The sequence below is a fragment of the Betta splendens genome, chromosome 22, assembly GCF_900634795.4.
Source record: "Betta splendens chromosome 22, fBetSpl5.4, whole genome shotgun sequence".
Lineage (NCBI taxonomy): Eukaryota > Metazoa > Chordata > Actinopteri > Anabantiformes > Osphronemidae > Betta > Betta splendens.
In genome coordinates this window covers 2838696-2853072 of record NC_040900.2, presented here as the reverse complement: position 1 = coordinate 2853072, position 14377 = coordinate 2838696, and the positions used below count along the sequence as shown (strand labels likewise).

Sequence of the window (14377 nt, the reverse complement as noted above, 5' to 3'; positions counted from 1 at the left end):
GTAGCCAGCTGAGCCTTCGCCCCGAATGACATATTAAACAGAATTTGTATTTATTAGACACAGGGCGCGGCTTTGTACACGCGTAAACAACGCGGATGAGTCGCACGCGCGTGTCGAAGCGCAGAGTTCGCGTCCGCGCCCCCCCCCGCGCAAAGCGGCCACGCGCCGGTGGTACGTTCCGGCCCCGCTCCTCGCTGTTTTCGTATCTGCCTCAGAGCGGATCCAACCGCCAACTAAGTTACATTTTTGTCATGGCGAGCTGAAGAAGTTCGGGAGCCGCGTGTTTACAGGAAGCCGGACGTGTTTGGGCCGCGGGCGCACGAGCAATGAGCGCGCGACGTGGCGCGTGAAGGGGAGAAAGTCAACGCAGCCGATGTTCCACAGCGAAGCCTCGAGCCTCATGTTTTCGTCGAGCCAGGAGGAGAACTGCGCCCCGTCCAAAGACCCGGTGAAGTACGGGGAGCTGGTGGTTCTGGGGTAAGCCGAACCTCGGGCTCGCTATCCGAGCCGCTTTAACTTCCCAGGAACAACTACGCGGACGTGGGAGCGGGTATTTTGAGTCGCAGCCCGAGGAAGTTTCTCCGCAGGGCACTGACGTAGCTACGTTAAGTTCGCTGCGTGACTAAGTTTGGAGAATGACGCTGAACTCTTAGGTTGCTTTTCTGGGGGGCTCGTTTGGGTCGTTACGCGTTCTTCCTGATGGTGTTATTGCAAACGACTGGCTGGAAATCGCTCCCGATCGCGTTACTCCGCGGATCGGACGCGTGCGCGGCCGAAACGAGCCTCGGCTTCGTTTTGCCGAACTGGTGGCGCTGTGTCAGTCCCAGATAACCGCGGTTCTGGTCGCGGTCCGCACGAGAAATCGATACGATCGCGACTATTTGAGCGGCTGTGGTGAAATGAGCGTGACGCTCGGCCGCCTTCCTGAGCCTGGATTCACGGGTGGAGGAATTCGGAAGTGGGGCCGTCCCATCCCCCAGCCCGGGCATCTTCCTCTTCACGCAGAACGCTCCCAACTTGAAATGTGCGCGACCCACGGCCGCCGTGGCCACGATCACGTGCGCCACCGGGCTGGAAGCCTCCGGGAGGCCGCGTCCAACGTTCGGTTATGTGGGCGGGTGGAGGCGACACCACGGAGACAAACTTTATTCAGGCCTGTGAAACATGACATGGTTGTTTAAAGGTGGAACTACGCTGTTTATGCTCAACCTGGGTAGAGTTTATCCCAAAGCCTCTAAGATGGGAAAAAAAATGTTCTAAGTATAGAACGTAGAGAACATAAAAGAACAAAACCAGTGAACATGACTAACTTTGGAGTCCTGTCTTCATATAAACCTTCATTACACATTTGCACAAAGAAGAACTGAGCATCACGTCCTTCTTAACATTCATGTCTCGGAGGAATCTCTTCAAGGCGAGTGGAGAGAGAGGAACTGAGCTGAGTCCAGGTAGAGCGTCTTATTTTGGGAGAACCTGTCCTTTCTCTAGGGCATAGGATGACTGACTGCTGCAGGTATCAGCCGTTTGTATCTGGCACAGTTAAGACTGATGGACTGAAATGCGATGCTCATCCTGTCAGTTCGTATGTTGGGAACCTTCAACCTAAACATTCCTGTTTGTGCCGGTCGACTGTCAGCAGTTGTTTAGGTGACTGTGATGTGAAAGAATGCGATGCCCATAGAGTTTAAAGACAGAGCCTGGTTTTGTCCCTTTGCCTCACCTTTGCCTCTCTCTCACACACACACACACACGCACGCACACACACACACACACGTATGCGCGCGCACACACACACACACACACACACACGTATGCGCGCGCGCACACACACACACACACACACACACACACACACACACACACACACAGGCGTGGGCATGTGGCACGGTTGAAGCTGATGCTTTCGTTCTCTCTCCAGACACACATTTGACTCGCATGTGATGGCAGTGCAATCACTGTCATGACGTCACATCCCATTGATAGGACCGCTGGTGGGCGAGGTAGCAGGCGGCGTGGAACCGGGCTGGTGTGAGCGGCCGTCCCCTCGCTGGTTTGTTGTGGCTCGTTCACTTGCGCGGCCGCCGCCCGTCGCCGCCTGGCTGGATTTGGCTCGGCGCCGCTCACCGAGGGGCGGGAGGCTGCGCGGGTGTCTTGGAAATGAAAGGATGGATTGATCGCGCCGCGGCCGCTCCCCCGTCCTCCTCTGTCCATTGAGACCGGGAGACTGGGCCCATTGACTGGACGTTAAAGGTTTCTTCCTGGAGAAACACTTGTGACGGAAGTAAACAAATCAACTTGGAGACGTCTCTGGTACGAAGTGGGACTCGTTGTTGGGATGCAGCGGCGTCTTTGTTCATGTAGGGAGGAGGGTTGTGCTTTCCTCCGCTCTGCATCCGGGTCACAGTGTAGGTGGGGCTGGTGTTGGGTCACTGAGTCTGAGTTGTGCAAGGTCATCACAATTAGATGCATACTTTATGCCGCATTTGTACGGTTTTGATTAACAAATTAAAAGCACAGCTTTATCGCCTCTGACCCTTAAAAGCCACCTGGCCTCTCTGTCATGCTAATGAGCGCTAACAAGCGTTAGCCTCTCATGTTGGTGGGAGGTGCTGCTGGCTCCGTCGCGCGGCCCTGGAGGACAGGTGATTCGCCAGCCTTCTAATCCCTGCTCCGAAGTGTTGGGAGATGAACCCGCGCGTCTGCGTCCGTCTGGCACAGGTCCAAAGGGAAGCCATCACAATTAGCTGGAGCGCGGCTTCAAAGAGCCCGTCCAGGCTAATGTGACGCTAGCGCTTCCCACACACAGAGCTCTGTTCTTCGGTGTAATCGTGAATAATACAAGGCCTGTGTGGCGTTTCTCAAAGAGCCCGGATTAAACGGTGCAGTTAGAGTGCGTCGTGGCACAAATGCTGAGCTGCACATGATCCATGTGCTGCGTGTGAGCCGTCGTCAACCAAACGTGTGCTGTTTATGTTGGCGTTGAATTTCTAGGACAGGTTTTTGAAGAAATTGGTTCATAAAGTCAGCGCGCAGGTATATTCAAATTATATTTAATAAAGATTAAAGATTATTCATAATTCTGTTTGGACTTTAGCATTGAATGTTTTTATAGGCCCTAAAATATATTTTATTAAAATAAAATCCAGCACATGTGTAGGATACTGTACCATGCGATTCCAAGGGTCCCTCGGAGCCCGGTGCAGCTCTCTGTGGGTGCCTTGTCCTTCAGGCCAGTTTTACGCACTGTGCTGACTGGGACCATGTGTTTGCATGCCTGGCCGACCGTGTGGCGCTGTGGGACAGGTGGACTGGCCTGGGTGGGAGGTACGAGCGAGCTGAAGGAGGCTCTTGTTGCTCCTGTTGCAATTGTCTTGCAACATGACGGATTACACAGGTTGGCAGCGCGAACCCGAGGCTTTAAGCGGTTATTTCGCCCTGCAAAGCGTGTGCTCGGCTCGTTGCAGGCGTCGCTGAGCGCGCGACAGAAGGTCTGTATGTTGGACGGCACCAGAGCATAGGGTGTCCCAGCTGTAGGAACCAGCTGGTGGATGGGGAGCGGAGCGCTCGCGCCGGAAGGAGCGCCTCCATTCATGAGGAGCGGCCTGAAGGGCGAACCTCAGATCTGGCGCTGGAAGGAAAACGTGCTTAGGTGCTGGACGGACTGATGTAATCGAGCTCTTAGAGCTTTTTGTGTAATTTAAAAAAAAATTCAGCCATGACAAAATGAAAATGCAGTTCCTCCACTCGGACTGTGCAGGTTTCCCCGAACCTGACGTGCATCTTAAAACCTGCCTCTGCAAAAGAGCAGCTGCAGTTGGTGCCAGGCTAGCAGTGAAATTACTGGCACCAAAGAGCATTATGTAATATCAGACATTATCCAAGGTAACGCTTAGATGCTAATAGCGGGCGTTAGATTGACAGTGATGTAATGCGTTGCAAAGCTGCTTTCTGAAACCCACCACTCTAATTCTCCATGTTTGTTATTTGACTTTTCCCTCTAAATCTCCCTTTGGAGCTAAAAACCTGCATGAAAACCAACATGTGAAGTGTGAATGTGCTGTCCCTTCGTCAGGTACAATGGCTCGCTGCCCAATGGAGACCGCGGTCGACGGAAAAGCAGATTCGCGCTGTACAGGAGGAACAAAGCCAACGGAGTGAAGCCGAGCGCCGTGCACATCCTCAACTCGGCGCAGGCCAATAAGGTACGAACGTGGTGGGGGGGGGCTGAGCGGGTGGACTCTGGGTGGGAACCCACAATCCTTTTGCTTTTTCAAAGGTCAAAGGTTTGGACAGGTTCGAATTCCTATTGAAACAGAATTTTCTGTCCAGGACAAAAGCAGCAACACGTTGAGGGTTTCAGTAGCGCGTGCCGTGTGCAGCGAAGCCCTTTACGTTATTGTTGGCGCAGTTGATTGTTGACCTTTCCAGTAGAGTAGTGCGCTTCCCCTCCGGCCCCGGGGCTTTTTGTTTTTGCGCCCGAGCGTCGCCCCCATAAACCGCCCCGTCCAGTAGAACGCGTCGGCCTCCACACATTCCTGCGTCGGGTTCCCGAGGAGAACCGGTGAACCAGCGGCAGCATCCGCTCTCGTCTGCAGCTCCGCGGCGGCGCGTTCAGGCGCTGGTTGTTGCAGCTGGTTGAGCATGCTGCGTTTTGGCGGTTGGTGACCGGTCAGTGAACAGATGGGAACTGCTGCCTGTTTCTGCTTCTGCTTTTACTGCTTCCTCTCTGCCGCCGTGTCACCGAGCCTGGGATCAGCAGGCTGATCTGGGCAGGAAGTGCAGGCTGACCCTCCATTCCCAGCGTCGCGCTCAGAAATAGCCTCCTCATGAGACGAGACGGTGGCGAGTTTCCCGTGAGGACCACGCGTCTCTCCTTTTACATAAGTATCTTCTGTGACATTTCACAGCGCAGCCGCCCGTGGAAACGAAGCGGGAACGCTGTGCCGGAGTCGCGCACGTGTCTGTGCACGCTCTGGTGTTCATGACCCATAATGAGGCGCTCACATGGTGCCAGTCTTCAAATCCGGCTCCTTTCTTTCCCCACGTGATCTCCCTTCAGTTGCTCCGCGTGTTGTTGTTTCCGCGGCCGTTTGACGGACGCGTCCAACGGTTCTGTTTATGACGTTCAGCTGAACGGGCGCTGCTCCATTTGTTTGTGGCACCTGCGAGTGGTGAGACATTTGTCCCTGCCTGTCTGACGCCACAGCAGCAGTGGAAGCGCCGGTGACCCACTTTCCTGACAAAGGGGGGGGTTCACACATTAGAGCGGGATGATGGTGGCATGTGAGGAGGCGCTGATGACAGCGTTAACTCCCCCCCCTCCCCCACTGAGGGGTCTGAGGCAGGTCAGCTGGTAGGTCGTCCGTCATGCAAGTGTGAGTCTACATTCCCCCAACAAGTATGTGGATGTAGATGAAAGGAGGAAGTCTAAATAAAACAGAAGTTGAATTGTTTTAACACAAATTATTCAAGCAGTGAATCGCCCCGTTCTTCCAGCCGTTGCTTTGGTTTGCTTTAAGGTTGCGGCTCCTTTATTGTAGAGTCAAACAGTGGAGCAATGGTTGCATAATAACATCAGTCTCACATCCGGCATGAAGCCACAAACCCAAACTTCAAAGGGGTTTTTCTGACTTCATATGACTCAGAACAGTCGAGCTCTGCCCGGTTGTTGACGTGCTTCTGCTTCACTTATTAAATCAATTTTTGTGTGTGTGTGTGTGTGTGTGTGTGTGTGTGTGTGTGTGTGTGTGTGTGTGTGTGTGTGTGTGTGTGTGTGTGTGTGTGTGTGTGTGTGTGTGTGTGTGTGTGTGTTTTCGCATCTGTGTGTGTGTGTGTGTGTCTGTGTGTGTTTGTGTCTGCGTTTGTGTGTGTGTGTGTGTGTGTGAGTGTGTGTGTGTGTGTGTGTGTGTGTGTGTGTGTGTGTTTTCGCATCTGTGTGTGTGTGTGTGTGTGTGTGTGTGTGTGTGTGTGTGTGTTCGTGTCTGCGTGCGTGTGTGTGTGTTTGTGTGCGTCTGTGTGTGTGTGTTCCCATCCAGGCTGTACACTGTAAAGGCCAGCACAGCATCTCCTACACGCTGTCCAGGAACCACACCGTAGTGGTGGAGTACGGCCACGACAACGACACAGACATGTTCCAGGTGAGTCACACATGACCGTGGGAAGGACCCGCTTCGTTGGCTGCATGTGACCGTCTTCTGCATTAACAACGAGGACACTGCATGAATTGAGAAACAGTTGGAAAAGATCAAAACTCGGATGAAGAGAAATGAGGAAGTGAAACAGGGAAATGCTTATTTTTGCTACTGTTCATTTGAGCTGTTTTGATGCTGTTTCATTGTTAAACTGCTCAGAATAAACGTCGTTCAGAACAAACGCTCTGCTGAACCTGGCGTCCAGAAACGTATCGTGTGTCGGGATTACAGGAACATGATACTTAGGACTTTATTGAGGCGTCAAACACACAAACAAAGGCTGAACAGAGTTTGAATGCCTGCCTAAACATTGTTGTTGCGCAGATCGGGCGCTCCACAGAGGCTCCTATAGACTTCGTGGTGACGGACACGGTCGCGGGCGGCCAGGAGGGGGAGGAGACGCCCATCACGCAGAGCACCATCTCCCGCTTCGCCTGCAGAGTCGTCTGCGAGCGCAGCCCTCCCTTCACCGCTCGCATCTACGCCGCCGGCTTTGACTCCTCCAAGAACATCTTCCTGGGGGTAATCACTGCTCACGGCCACAGCGCCTCTGCTGCGTGCGCCTTTTGTGCGGTAGGTGAATGAATGCTGTCTGTCCCGGCGACAGGAGAAAGCGGCCAAGTGGAAGAACCCTGACGGGCACATGGACGGCCTGACCACCAACGGCGTGCTCGTGATGCACCCCAGAGGCGGCTTCACCGAGGAGTCCAAGCCCGGCGTGTGGAGGGAGATCTCCGTCTGCGGGGACGTCTACACGCTGAGGGAGACCCGCTCCGCGCAGACCCCGGGCAAACTGGTCAGTACCTCCGTCCATGAGCGCGTCACGCAGACGTCCCGTAGCTGAACGTGGGTCTCGCACGTCGCCCCCTGCAGGTGGAGAACGAGAGCAACGTCCTGCAGGACGGCTCCCTGGTGGACCTGTGCGGGGCCACGCTGCTGTGGCGCACGGCCGAGGGCCTCTTCCACACTCCCACCCAGAAGCACCTGGAGGCGCTGAGGCAGGAGATCAACGCGGCGCGGCCCCAGTGCCCCGTGGGCCTCAACACGCTGGCCTTCCCCAGCATGCAGCGCAGCCGCGCCCTCTCCTCCCTGGAGGACAAGCAGCCCTGGGTGTACCTGGCGTGCGGCCACGTGCACGGCTACCACAACTGGGGCCACTGTCCGGACCACGAGCCCAACGCGCAGCGGGAGTGCCCCATGTGCCGCGTGGTGGGGCCGTACGTGCCGCTGTGGCTGGGCTGCGAGCCGGCCTTCTACGTGGACACGGGGGCGCCCACGCACGCCTTCGTGCCGTGCGGACACGTGTGCTCGGAGAAGTCGGTCAAGTACTGGGCGGAGATCCCGCTGCCGCACGGCACCCACGCCTTCCACGCCGCCTGCCCCTTCTGTGCCACCCAGCTCAGCCTCGCCCAGGGCTGCTCCAAGCTCATCTTCCAGGGCCCGGTGGACTGAGCGCAGGGTGCTGCTCCGGCGGAGGAGATTCGTCAGGAATGCCGACATGCTGTGAAACTGTTCAAATTATTTCATGCTGTTTTTGGGACGTGTGAGCCAGCTGTGGAACGGGAGAAGTCTTCTCAAGTTGTGGTCATGTACTGTGGATTCTGCACAACGGAGCCGTGACAGGTGTTCGGAGCCACCGTGGGAGCTCGGCGCCGGGGTCCGCCGGACCGAGGGACCGGTAAAGACGGCTCAGTGGTGCGAGAAAGAGGGGGATGACGGACTTCCTGGTGGGTTTGAGTCACATTCTTCCAGAGCCAGACAGCTGGACTGTTGGCTGGGCGACAAACCCGCAGGAACTGGAAGAGTAGCGACGGAGCAGCCGCGTCCCCCGTCGGCCCCCGACTCTTAATGTCATCAAGATCATGTAGCTGAAGGTGACTCCTATTTACCAAGCAAATGTGGGGTGGGGGTTAAGTGATGCTTTTTGTGTACAGACATTCACCCTAGTGCCTCTGATCCCTTTGTAATGTGGGTATATTTTTCACAAATGAAAAGAGAGTTTTAAACACGGAGGTCGTGAGGAACTGAAAGCCCACATGGATTCTTCTCTTCATTTTTATCTGACAGAGCTATTTTACTACACTGAGGCCCTTTCACTGTTTTGTAATGCAAATGTTAATATATTTTTCTCCTGCAGAAATGATGCGGCAGAACGCGAGTGTGTGTGCACAAATGTGAGTGTGTGTGTCGGTTCTGGCTGCACGCGTGCCCTTGGGCTCTCGCTTGAATTGCCCCGCGTCATTCACTCCCCGGCCCCTTTCTATGAGCTCACCCACCGCCTGAAGGCTGCCAGAGAAACGACTCGCTCAGTCGGTGGCTTTTAACGCGCGTAGGTAACGTTTGCAGTGAAGGGACGCGTTGGAACTGAACCATGTGCACCAGACGAAGCTTTCTCGCTCGCTCGCTCGCCCACTCGCTCTCCACCACACTCACACGTGTTGCATTCTGTTAGCTTTACTCCGTGCTGGGTCCGATCCAATGGTTTCTACACTGTCAAACCTGGGCACAGTCTCCGCAGCATCCAGAGATTAAACCAAAAGCAAGGAGGAGCCGATTCTCTCCAAGCCAAAGTGTTCCTGGAACAGTCCTGAAGCAAACTGCTGCTACGGTGGATCGCTGTGGATCCCAGTCACGGCTGTAGCACGCACCCGCTCTGGGAAGAACGATATTGGGACACACAAAGCCAAATTTGGTTTCGTTCTGTTGTTGCGAATGAGTGGAGCGGCAGTGGAGCTGAAACGAGGAACCCGGGACGAAGCTGTGGGTTCTTCAGCGACGTTGGCAGACTGTGCCCAAACATCGACCGCAGGCAAACGCATTGACGGCTACGTCACTATTATAGCATTTGGGTTGTTTTTGCTGCATTATAATAAAGTTTAGGAGCATTAAAATGGTAAAAACTTAATTAAGGTTTCACAAACGTGTACTGTTCCAGCTGTGATTGAAGCTGATTTGGTTCCATGTAGAAAGACACGTGCCCAGCGTTTAAAACCAGCATCCGCAGCATCTCTCGGCTGCTTCTGGCCCTGCAGGGTCACGCACTAGGCCCCACGCGCCACAGTAGCATTCCAACACTGGGCTCAAACACTGCGCCCTTTGCTTAAGGCTGCGTCCTGTTAACAGCTGCCGCTAACATTCCTCCCTGGTGAACACGGGTGGGGCTTCAGTCCACCCAAGGGCTTGTTCTCCCATTTATTGTATTGTCTCTTGCAGGAACTTTGTACACAAGCCATAGAATGCACTGATGCTCCCAATGCCTCTATTGCAAAGAATAAAATATTTTTTAAAACCACCTCTGAGCAGGATTGCACTTTATACATGCAGGAAATGTTCCAGGACCAGAACGGTCTGAAGCGACGTGCAGTTTGTTCCTTTTTAATGATTCACTTCCTTTGAAGCACAACTTTCTCAGCTGTAACGTAGTAATGTTTAATCAGTTACATATGAGTTTCATCATTCCTCCATGAGCATCGCTCTATCTGGCACAATTACTAAATGTTGATAGCTCCATCAAACAGTTTATTGTAGATAAGAGAGCGAGTAGTTTCTTAAAGTTAGTTTCATTCACATTTACAGGTTGTGTCGTATCTTCGTACCCAATCTTATTATTTCCTATAGTAACGGCTGTTTGGACCAGAGTGTAGGTTCCCTCCGGAGCCACAGGGGGGCATTATTTCCTCAACAATAGCTCTATTGGCTCCATGCCCACCAAACTACTGAACCATCAAATAGCCAAAACACAAAGCAAAGAAATGTAAGTTTAGCGTTTGTCATAACAAACATCAAAGTATAAACGAAGCAAAAATACATTTGAAAAATGGGAAATTGAATTAACTAAGTTAAAGTGGCTGAAAATGTGTAATTAGACTGTGATATGAGGTGAATGTAGAATAAATATTTACATTGCTAATTAATCTTCAACATTCCATATTTTTTAGTTTTAGCTTTTTTCCAAATCAATTACATTTTGCCTTGATTGATCTCAGATTTAAACACAGAAGAAATGTCCAGTTGTGGGTAATTTTCCGTTTGTATTTGTATGTTGGTGGGAGTATATCGTACGATGATGAGGCCATTTCCCATCATCTGCATGTGACTTCATCTTCTCTATAATAAGGGCACATGAAAGGGATTTAAATACATAACGTGTCAGTTAGGCGTTGGGAGAGGAAGGAGCTGTGGGACGCCACGCTTTCTAATTAACATTTCGGCAGCAGATATGAGACGGGTTCATGTGTCTGCACATGCCTGTTTTTCTGAATGACAGAAGAGGCACTGAAGGTGACAGCATGCTAATTTTCAGATCACTCGGTGGCTCCCCTGCCTTTAAGTAGGGCAGGGGTATGCAAATAAAGTGGAATGATACAGTATTTTTCCTCTTGGCGGATGAGGCAGTGGAGGTTGACACGAACCGCGCTCGTCATCAGACGCGTGATTCTAATTCGCTTCTCTTTTCGTCGCAGCACATTGTTCAGCTGCAAAGTTCCTGTTTGAGAACAGACGACGGCCCTTTATTCAGGTCTGATCGGGGAAACCGCGCACGCGTCTGACATTTGGCTCCGAGGAACAAACATGTTGGAATCCTAATAGGAACTAGTGTATGTTGTGTTTGCAGCCGCTGTTCATTGACGCAGGCCTGAGAAGGAGCCTGTGAGGAGCCACAGGTGGCGTCGACTGTGGAAGTGGAGGGCAAAGCATGTGCAGGTCCTCATCTGTACCTCGGAGATGGTGCGTGACTTTAGCATCATCACACACGGCCCTCGGAAGCGTTTGTCTGCCTGCGTTTAATGCAGTGAACTTCAGTCGCCGCGGCGCCGAGCGCGTTGGACGCCGCTGTTCGTTCCTCACTATTTGTGTGTGTGCTTCGAGCCTGAGCTCCCTGGTGTCCTCCTCTCCACACAGAAACAAAGGGCACAGGCCGTCGGCTCTCGATCCAGAGCAAGTCAATCTTTGTCAAACCAGAAAAAAACAAACTTTTCTCCCCATTTTTCCGCTTTACCTTTGAGCGAGCGTCGTCACAGTAACGTCGCACAATTCAAAGCTGTGTGCCGTGCAATTTGGAGAGGATTATGATCATATCAGGCCTATTTACTGTTTCATGTGGCTCTTGATGATACTTTGTACTCAGCCTACTCAGCTTATTACTTTCTCAATGAATACAAATGAGCTGTCAAATAAAAGGCAAATAAACAAACTAAAGCGAAGCCGGCGATTCTAATATTTAGCATATATAACATATCAGGGAAAACGAGGTCTGGAATTCAAGTTCTAAATGCTGATTTTAAAGTGGGCCAGTCCACCTGAGTGCATCTCCACGCGCTTCTTCACTACTCACCCAAACAAGGGAACAAATTACTTTAATTATGGAGTAATTGCAGAGTCTTGTGTTAATTAAATCTTTATCAGTTGAAGTAAGTGGATTGCTCCCACATGGAAACCACGCAGAGACGCTCTGTCTGGCTCTGCCCCCCTCCTGCTCTGTCTAAATTTTCAGTCTGAGACCATCTTTTATTCACGGTCTCACCCGATTCCCCCTCCCTCACCCCTGGGTCTCCCACTGAAATGATTGGGATTACCATCATTTTACCATCAGGAGGCTGTTTCACCCATTCTGTCGGTGGCCAGCTGTTTCTTAAAAATACCATAACAAACATGATAGCGGCGGCGCGAGGGAGCGTCCTCCTCTGGAAAATGAGATACAAGATTTATCTGAGGTTCCTGGTGTTTGGCAAAATTGAATCCTCTCATTTTAATTGCTCTCGACTAGGTGCGCTGCTCCGGGCGATGGAAACAGGAGCTCTGTATGTTGTCCCTTGTTCTCTTCAGACTATTATGTTCCATTGTGCAAAATGCCGATTATGATTTGCTTTATCCTTGTCATCTATCTTATTTAGGATCATTTAGGTAGCCACATGTTACAAAGGAACAGCAGTCAGCCCTGTTATTACGTGTGTTTGAGTCCCCTGCTTCTTGTAATGAGAACAGGATCACAGAGGAGAATTAATCTCTCTGAAGACTTATTCACTGGTTCAAGGCCTCACTACATGCACATTTTATAGAAATTGTTTTGTTGACTTCCCTCAGTCTCGCAGTTAATCCCATGTTTGGCATATTATTACACCTGTCACGTGACTTGCAGCTTTCTCATGCTAGTTCTTGCCCATAACGTGCATGGTTATATTTCTTTTTAACTTTTATTAACCCACATGAAGCCAAACAACAGCAACAACAGTGTCTGCTGTGCGTGCGCTGCAATGGCACCAAACAGACATTTGATCCTTCACCATCTACAGCGGGTGGATTTTGGCTTGTGGACACTCTCAGCAAGCAACTGCTTAGTAGTGACAATGTTTATGGGGTGATGAATGGGTGTAATATGGCTGTAAAGCAGATTCAAAAGGGCTTAAGTGGATTACACCTCATTTCAAGGATGCTTAAGGTAAGATTAAAACAGATATGTGCTAAGTGTGGAAAATACAAAATCAAACAGATACAATTTCGCTCAGTCGTCGCGTAAGCTACTTTCTCATGCATGGCTTCCCCCGTTTTTATTTATGAGTAACAAAATGGGTGAGACATTTCGGAGACAACGTGTAGATTGTTTTTCGTGAAAAAGGAAACACACGCACATTTCAACCAGCAGCCGGTCGTGCTCTGCTGGACCATCACAATTCGCCATTAATGCCCTTTCTTATCTCACACAAATCCCCAGAGCTGGAACATTTGAACTCTCTAATGGCGAACACACACACACACACAAATGCACGAACCCACACACCTCACATACAATCTGCAAAGATAATGAATTTAATACCGCGGCTATTACAGTCCACTAATGTTTGTTAATAGCCTGGTGCCATATGGAACGAGGGCTGCAACTATGTGGGTAATTCCTCTCTCTGGACGAGCTGTCAATAACACGGCCTTGCATTTTCTGTATGCATGGGCCGGGGGGTGGGGATGGGGGGGTCTTAATCCAGCAGACTCTCTAATGATTCCTATGTGCCTCAAATAGGAGCCACAAGCCTGTGCGAATGTGTTTGCAGCTGTGTTTTATCTTTCCTATCAAGCTGGAATATGTGTTCATATTAACGTCCCATTGAGCATTCGTGCATATGCTGCTCGCTCTGGCTGGGAATGAGGCTTTGCGTTTCCTGTATAGTGGGGGGATAATGGAAGTGGTGGTTTTAGAGAGAAGACTTTATGACGTGCCTGATTACCCCCCGCCTCCCCAAATTCACTCCATCTCCTCCCCGCATCCCTCTGCCAGCACTGCAGCCCAGCGGATAACCAAGTGTGGATTAACAGTGACATCACACTGAAGAGATGGCTGAGCCCGAGTGTGAGGAAGGGTGAGTGTGTGTGTGTGCGCGCGTGTCAGGAGGGTGTGAGCGTTACGTGTGTGTTCGGGACTGATTAGACAGTGAGGGTGGTGGTGAGAGGGAAGCGAGGATTAGAGAGTCATCTGAGAGTTGGCTAGGTGCTGACACCACTCCACCTCACCAAGGGCTCAATTTACTGAGGGATCAGACTCATTTACGGTGGGCTGGGATTATTATCAGTTCAATGGGGCAATTTCTTTATTACAGCCCTTCAACCTGGGAAATATGGACACTTGTGAAACATTCATGGGTGCATATATCTAGTGCATTTATGCCCGAATCAATTATTAGCAGCCGGTGTAGCTGTAGTATAATAACGCTTAAGTTAAGTGATGTTGCTAACATTAATCCAGAAATGATAACATCCGCATGAAGGCGAGTTATGACAAAACTGTTGTTTTTTGTTATTAGCTGCAACAAAACAGGGCTGTTATAAACTTGTGACGGCTCCATCCATCACACTTTAACTTCTGGGACCGTGGTGACTGAGGTGTGGGGCTTTTTCCAAAGGCCCCAAATCGGATCAGGCGGCTGTGTTTGAGTTTGGGTTTACCTGGAATGTCAACACTCTTAAGCTGCCCCTCTGTATTGAACCCCTTGTAATGCATCGAGCATCCCCTGCCTCATTCCTCAACAGCAGAGCTCAAGGAAATGAAGCCGGACGTTGAGTCAGGCTTGTTAAAATACTGTGCAACGTGCACGTGTCCTTCTTTCTGTGCGCAAAATCAGATTAATTATTTATGATTAAGACTGTAAATTTATAATGTAATCTGAACAAATTCACCATAAGCACATGGCTAATCG

At 51.1% G+C, this 14377-nt stretch overlaps 1 protein-coding gene across 1 annotated transcript; it reads left to right on the top strand.

Annotated features, from left to right (window-relative positions):
* The first annotated feature begins 163 nt into the window (after positions 1-163).
* On the top strand, positions 164-9483 carry peli2 (pellino E3 ubiquitin protein ligase family member 2). The gene is made up of 6 exons (XM_029139463.3): positions 164-477; positions 4073-4202; positions 6036-6137; positions 6516-6713; positions 6799-6987; positions 7065-9483. Exons 1-6 carry the CDS (start codon positions 374-376, stop codon positions 7641-7643), a joined length of 1302 nt encoding a protein of 433 aa, XP_028995296.1. The 5' UTR covers positions 164-373; the 3' UTR covers positions 7644-9483.
* The last annotated feature ends 4894 nt before the right edge of the window (positions 9484-14377 follow it).

Excerpts from the sequence above, each read along its gene's own strand:
- peli2 (XM_029139463.3), top strand. The coding sequence starts at position 374 with ATGTTCCACAGCGAAGCCTCGAGCCTCATGTTTTCGTCGAGCCAGGAG. Across the intron at positions 6,138-6,515 it reads ACGACACAGACATGTTCCAG|ATCGGGCGCTCCACAGAGGC; the intron begins GTGAGTCACACA and ends GTTGTTGCGCAG. Across the intron at positions 6,714-6,798 it reads CCAAGAACATCTTCCTGGGG|GAGAAAGCGGCCAAGTGGAA; the intron begins GTAATCACTGCT and ends TCCCGGCGACAG.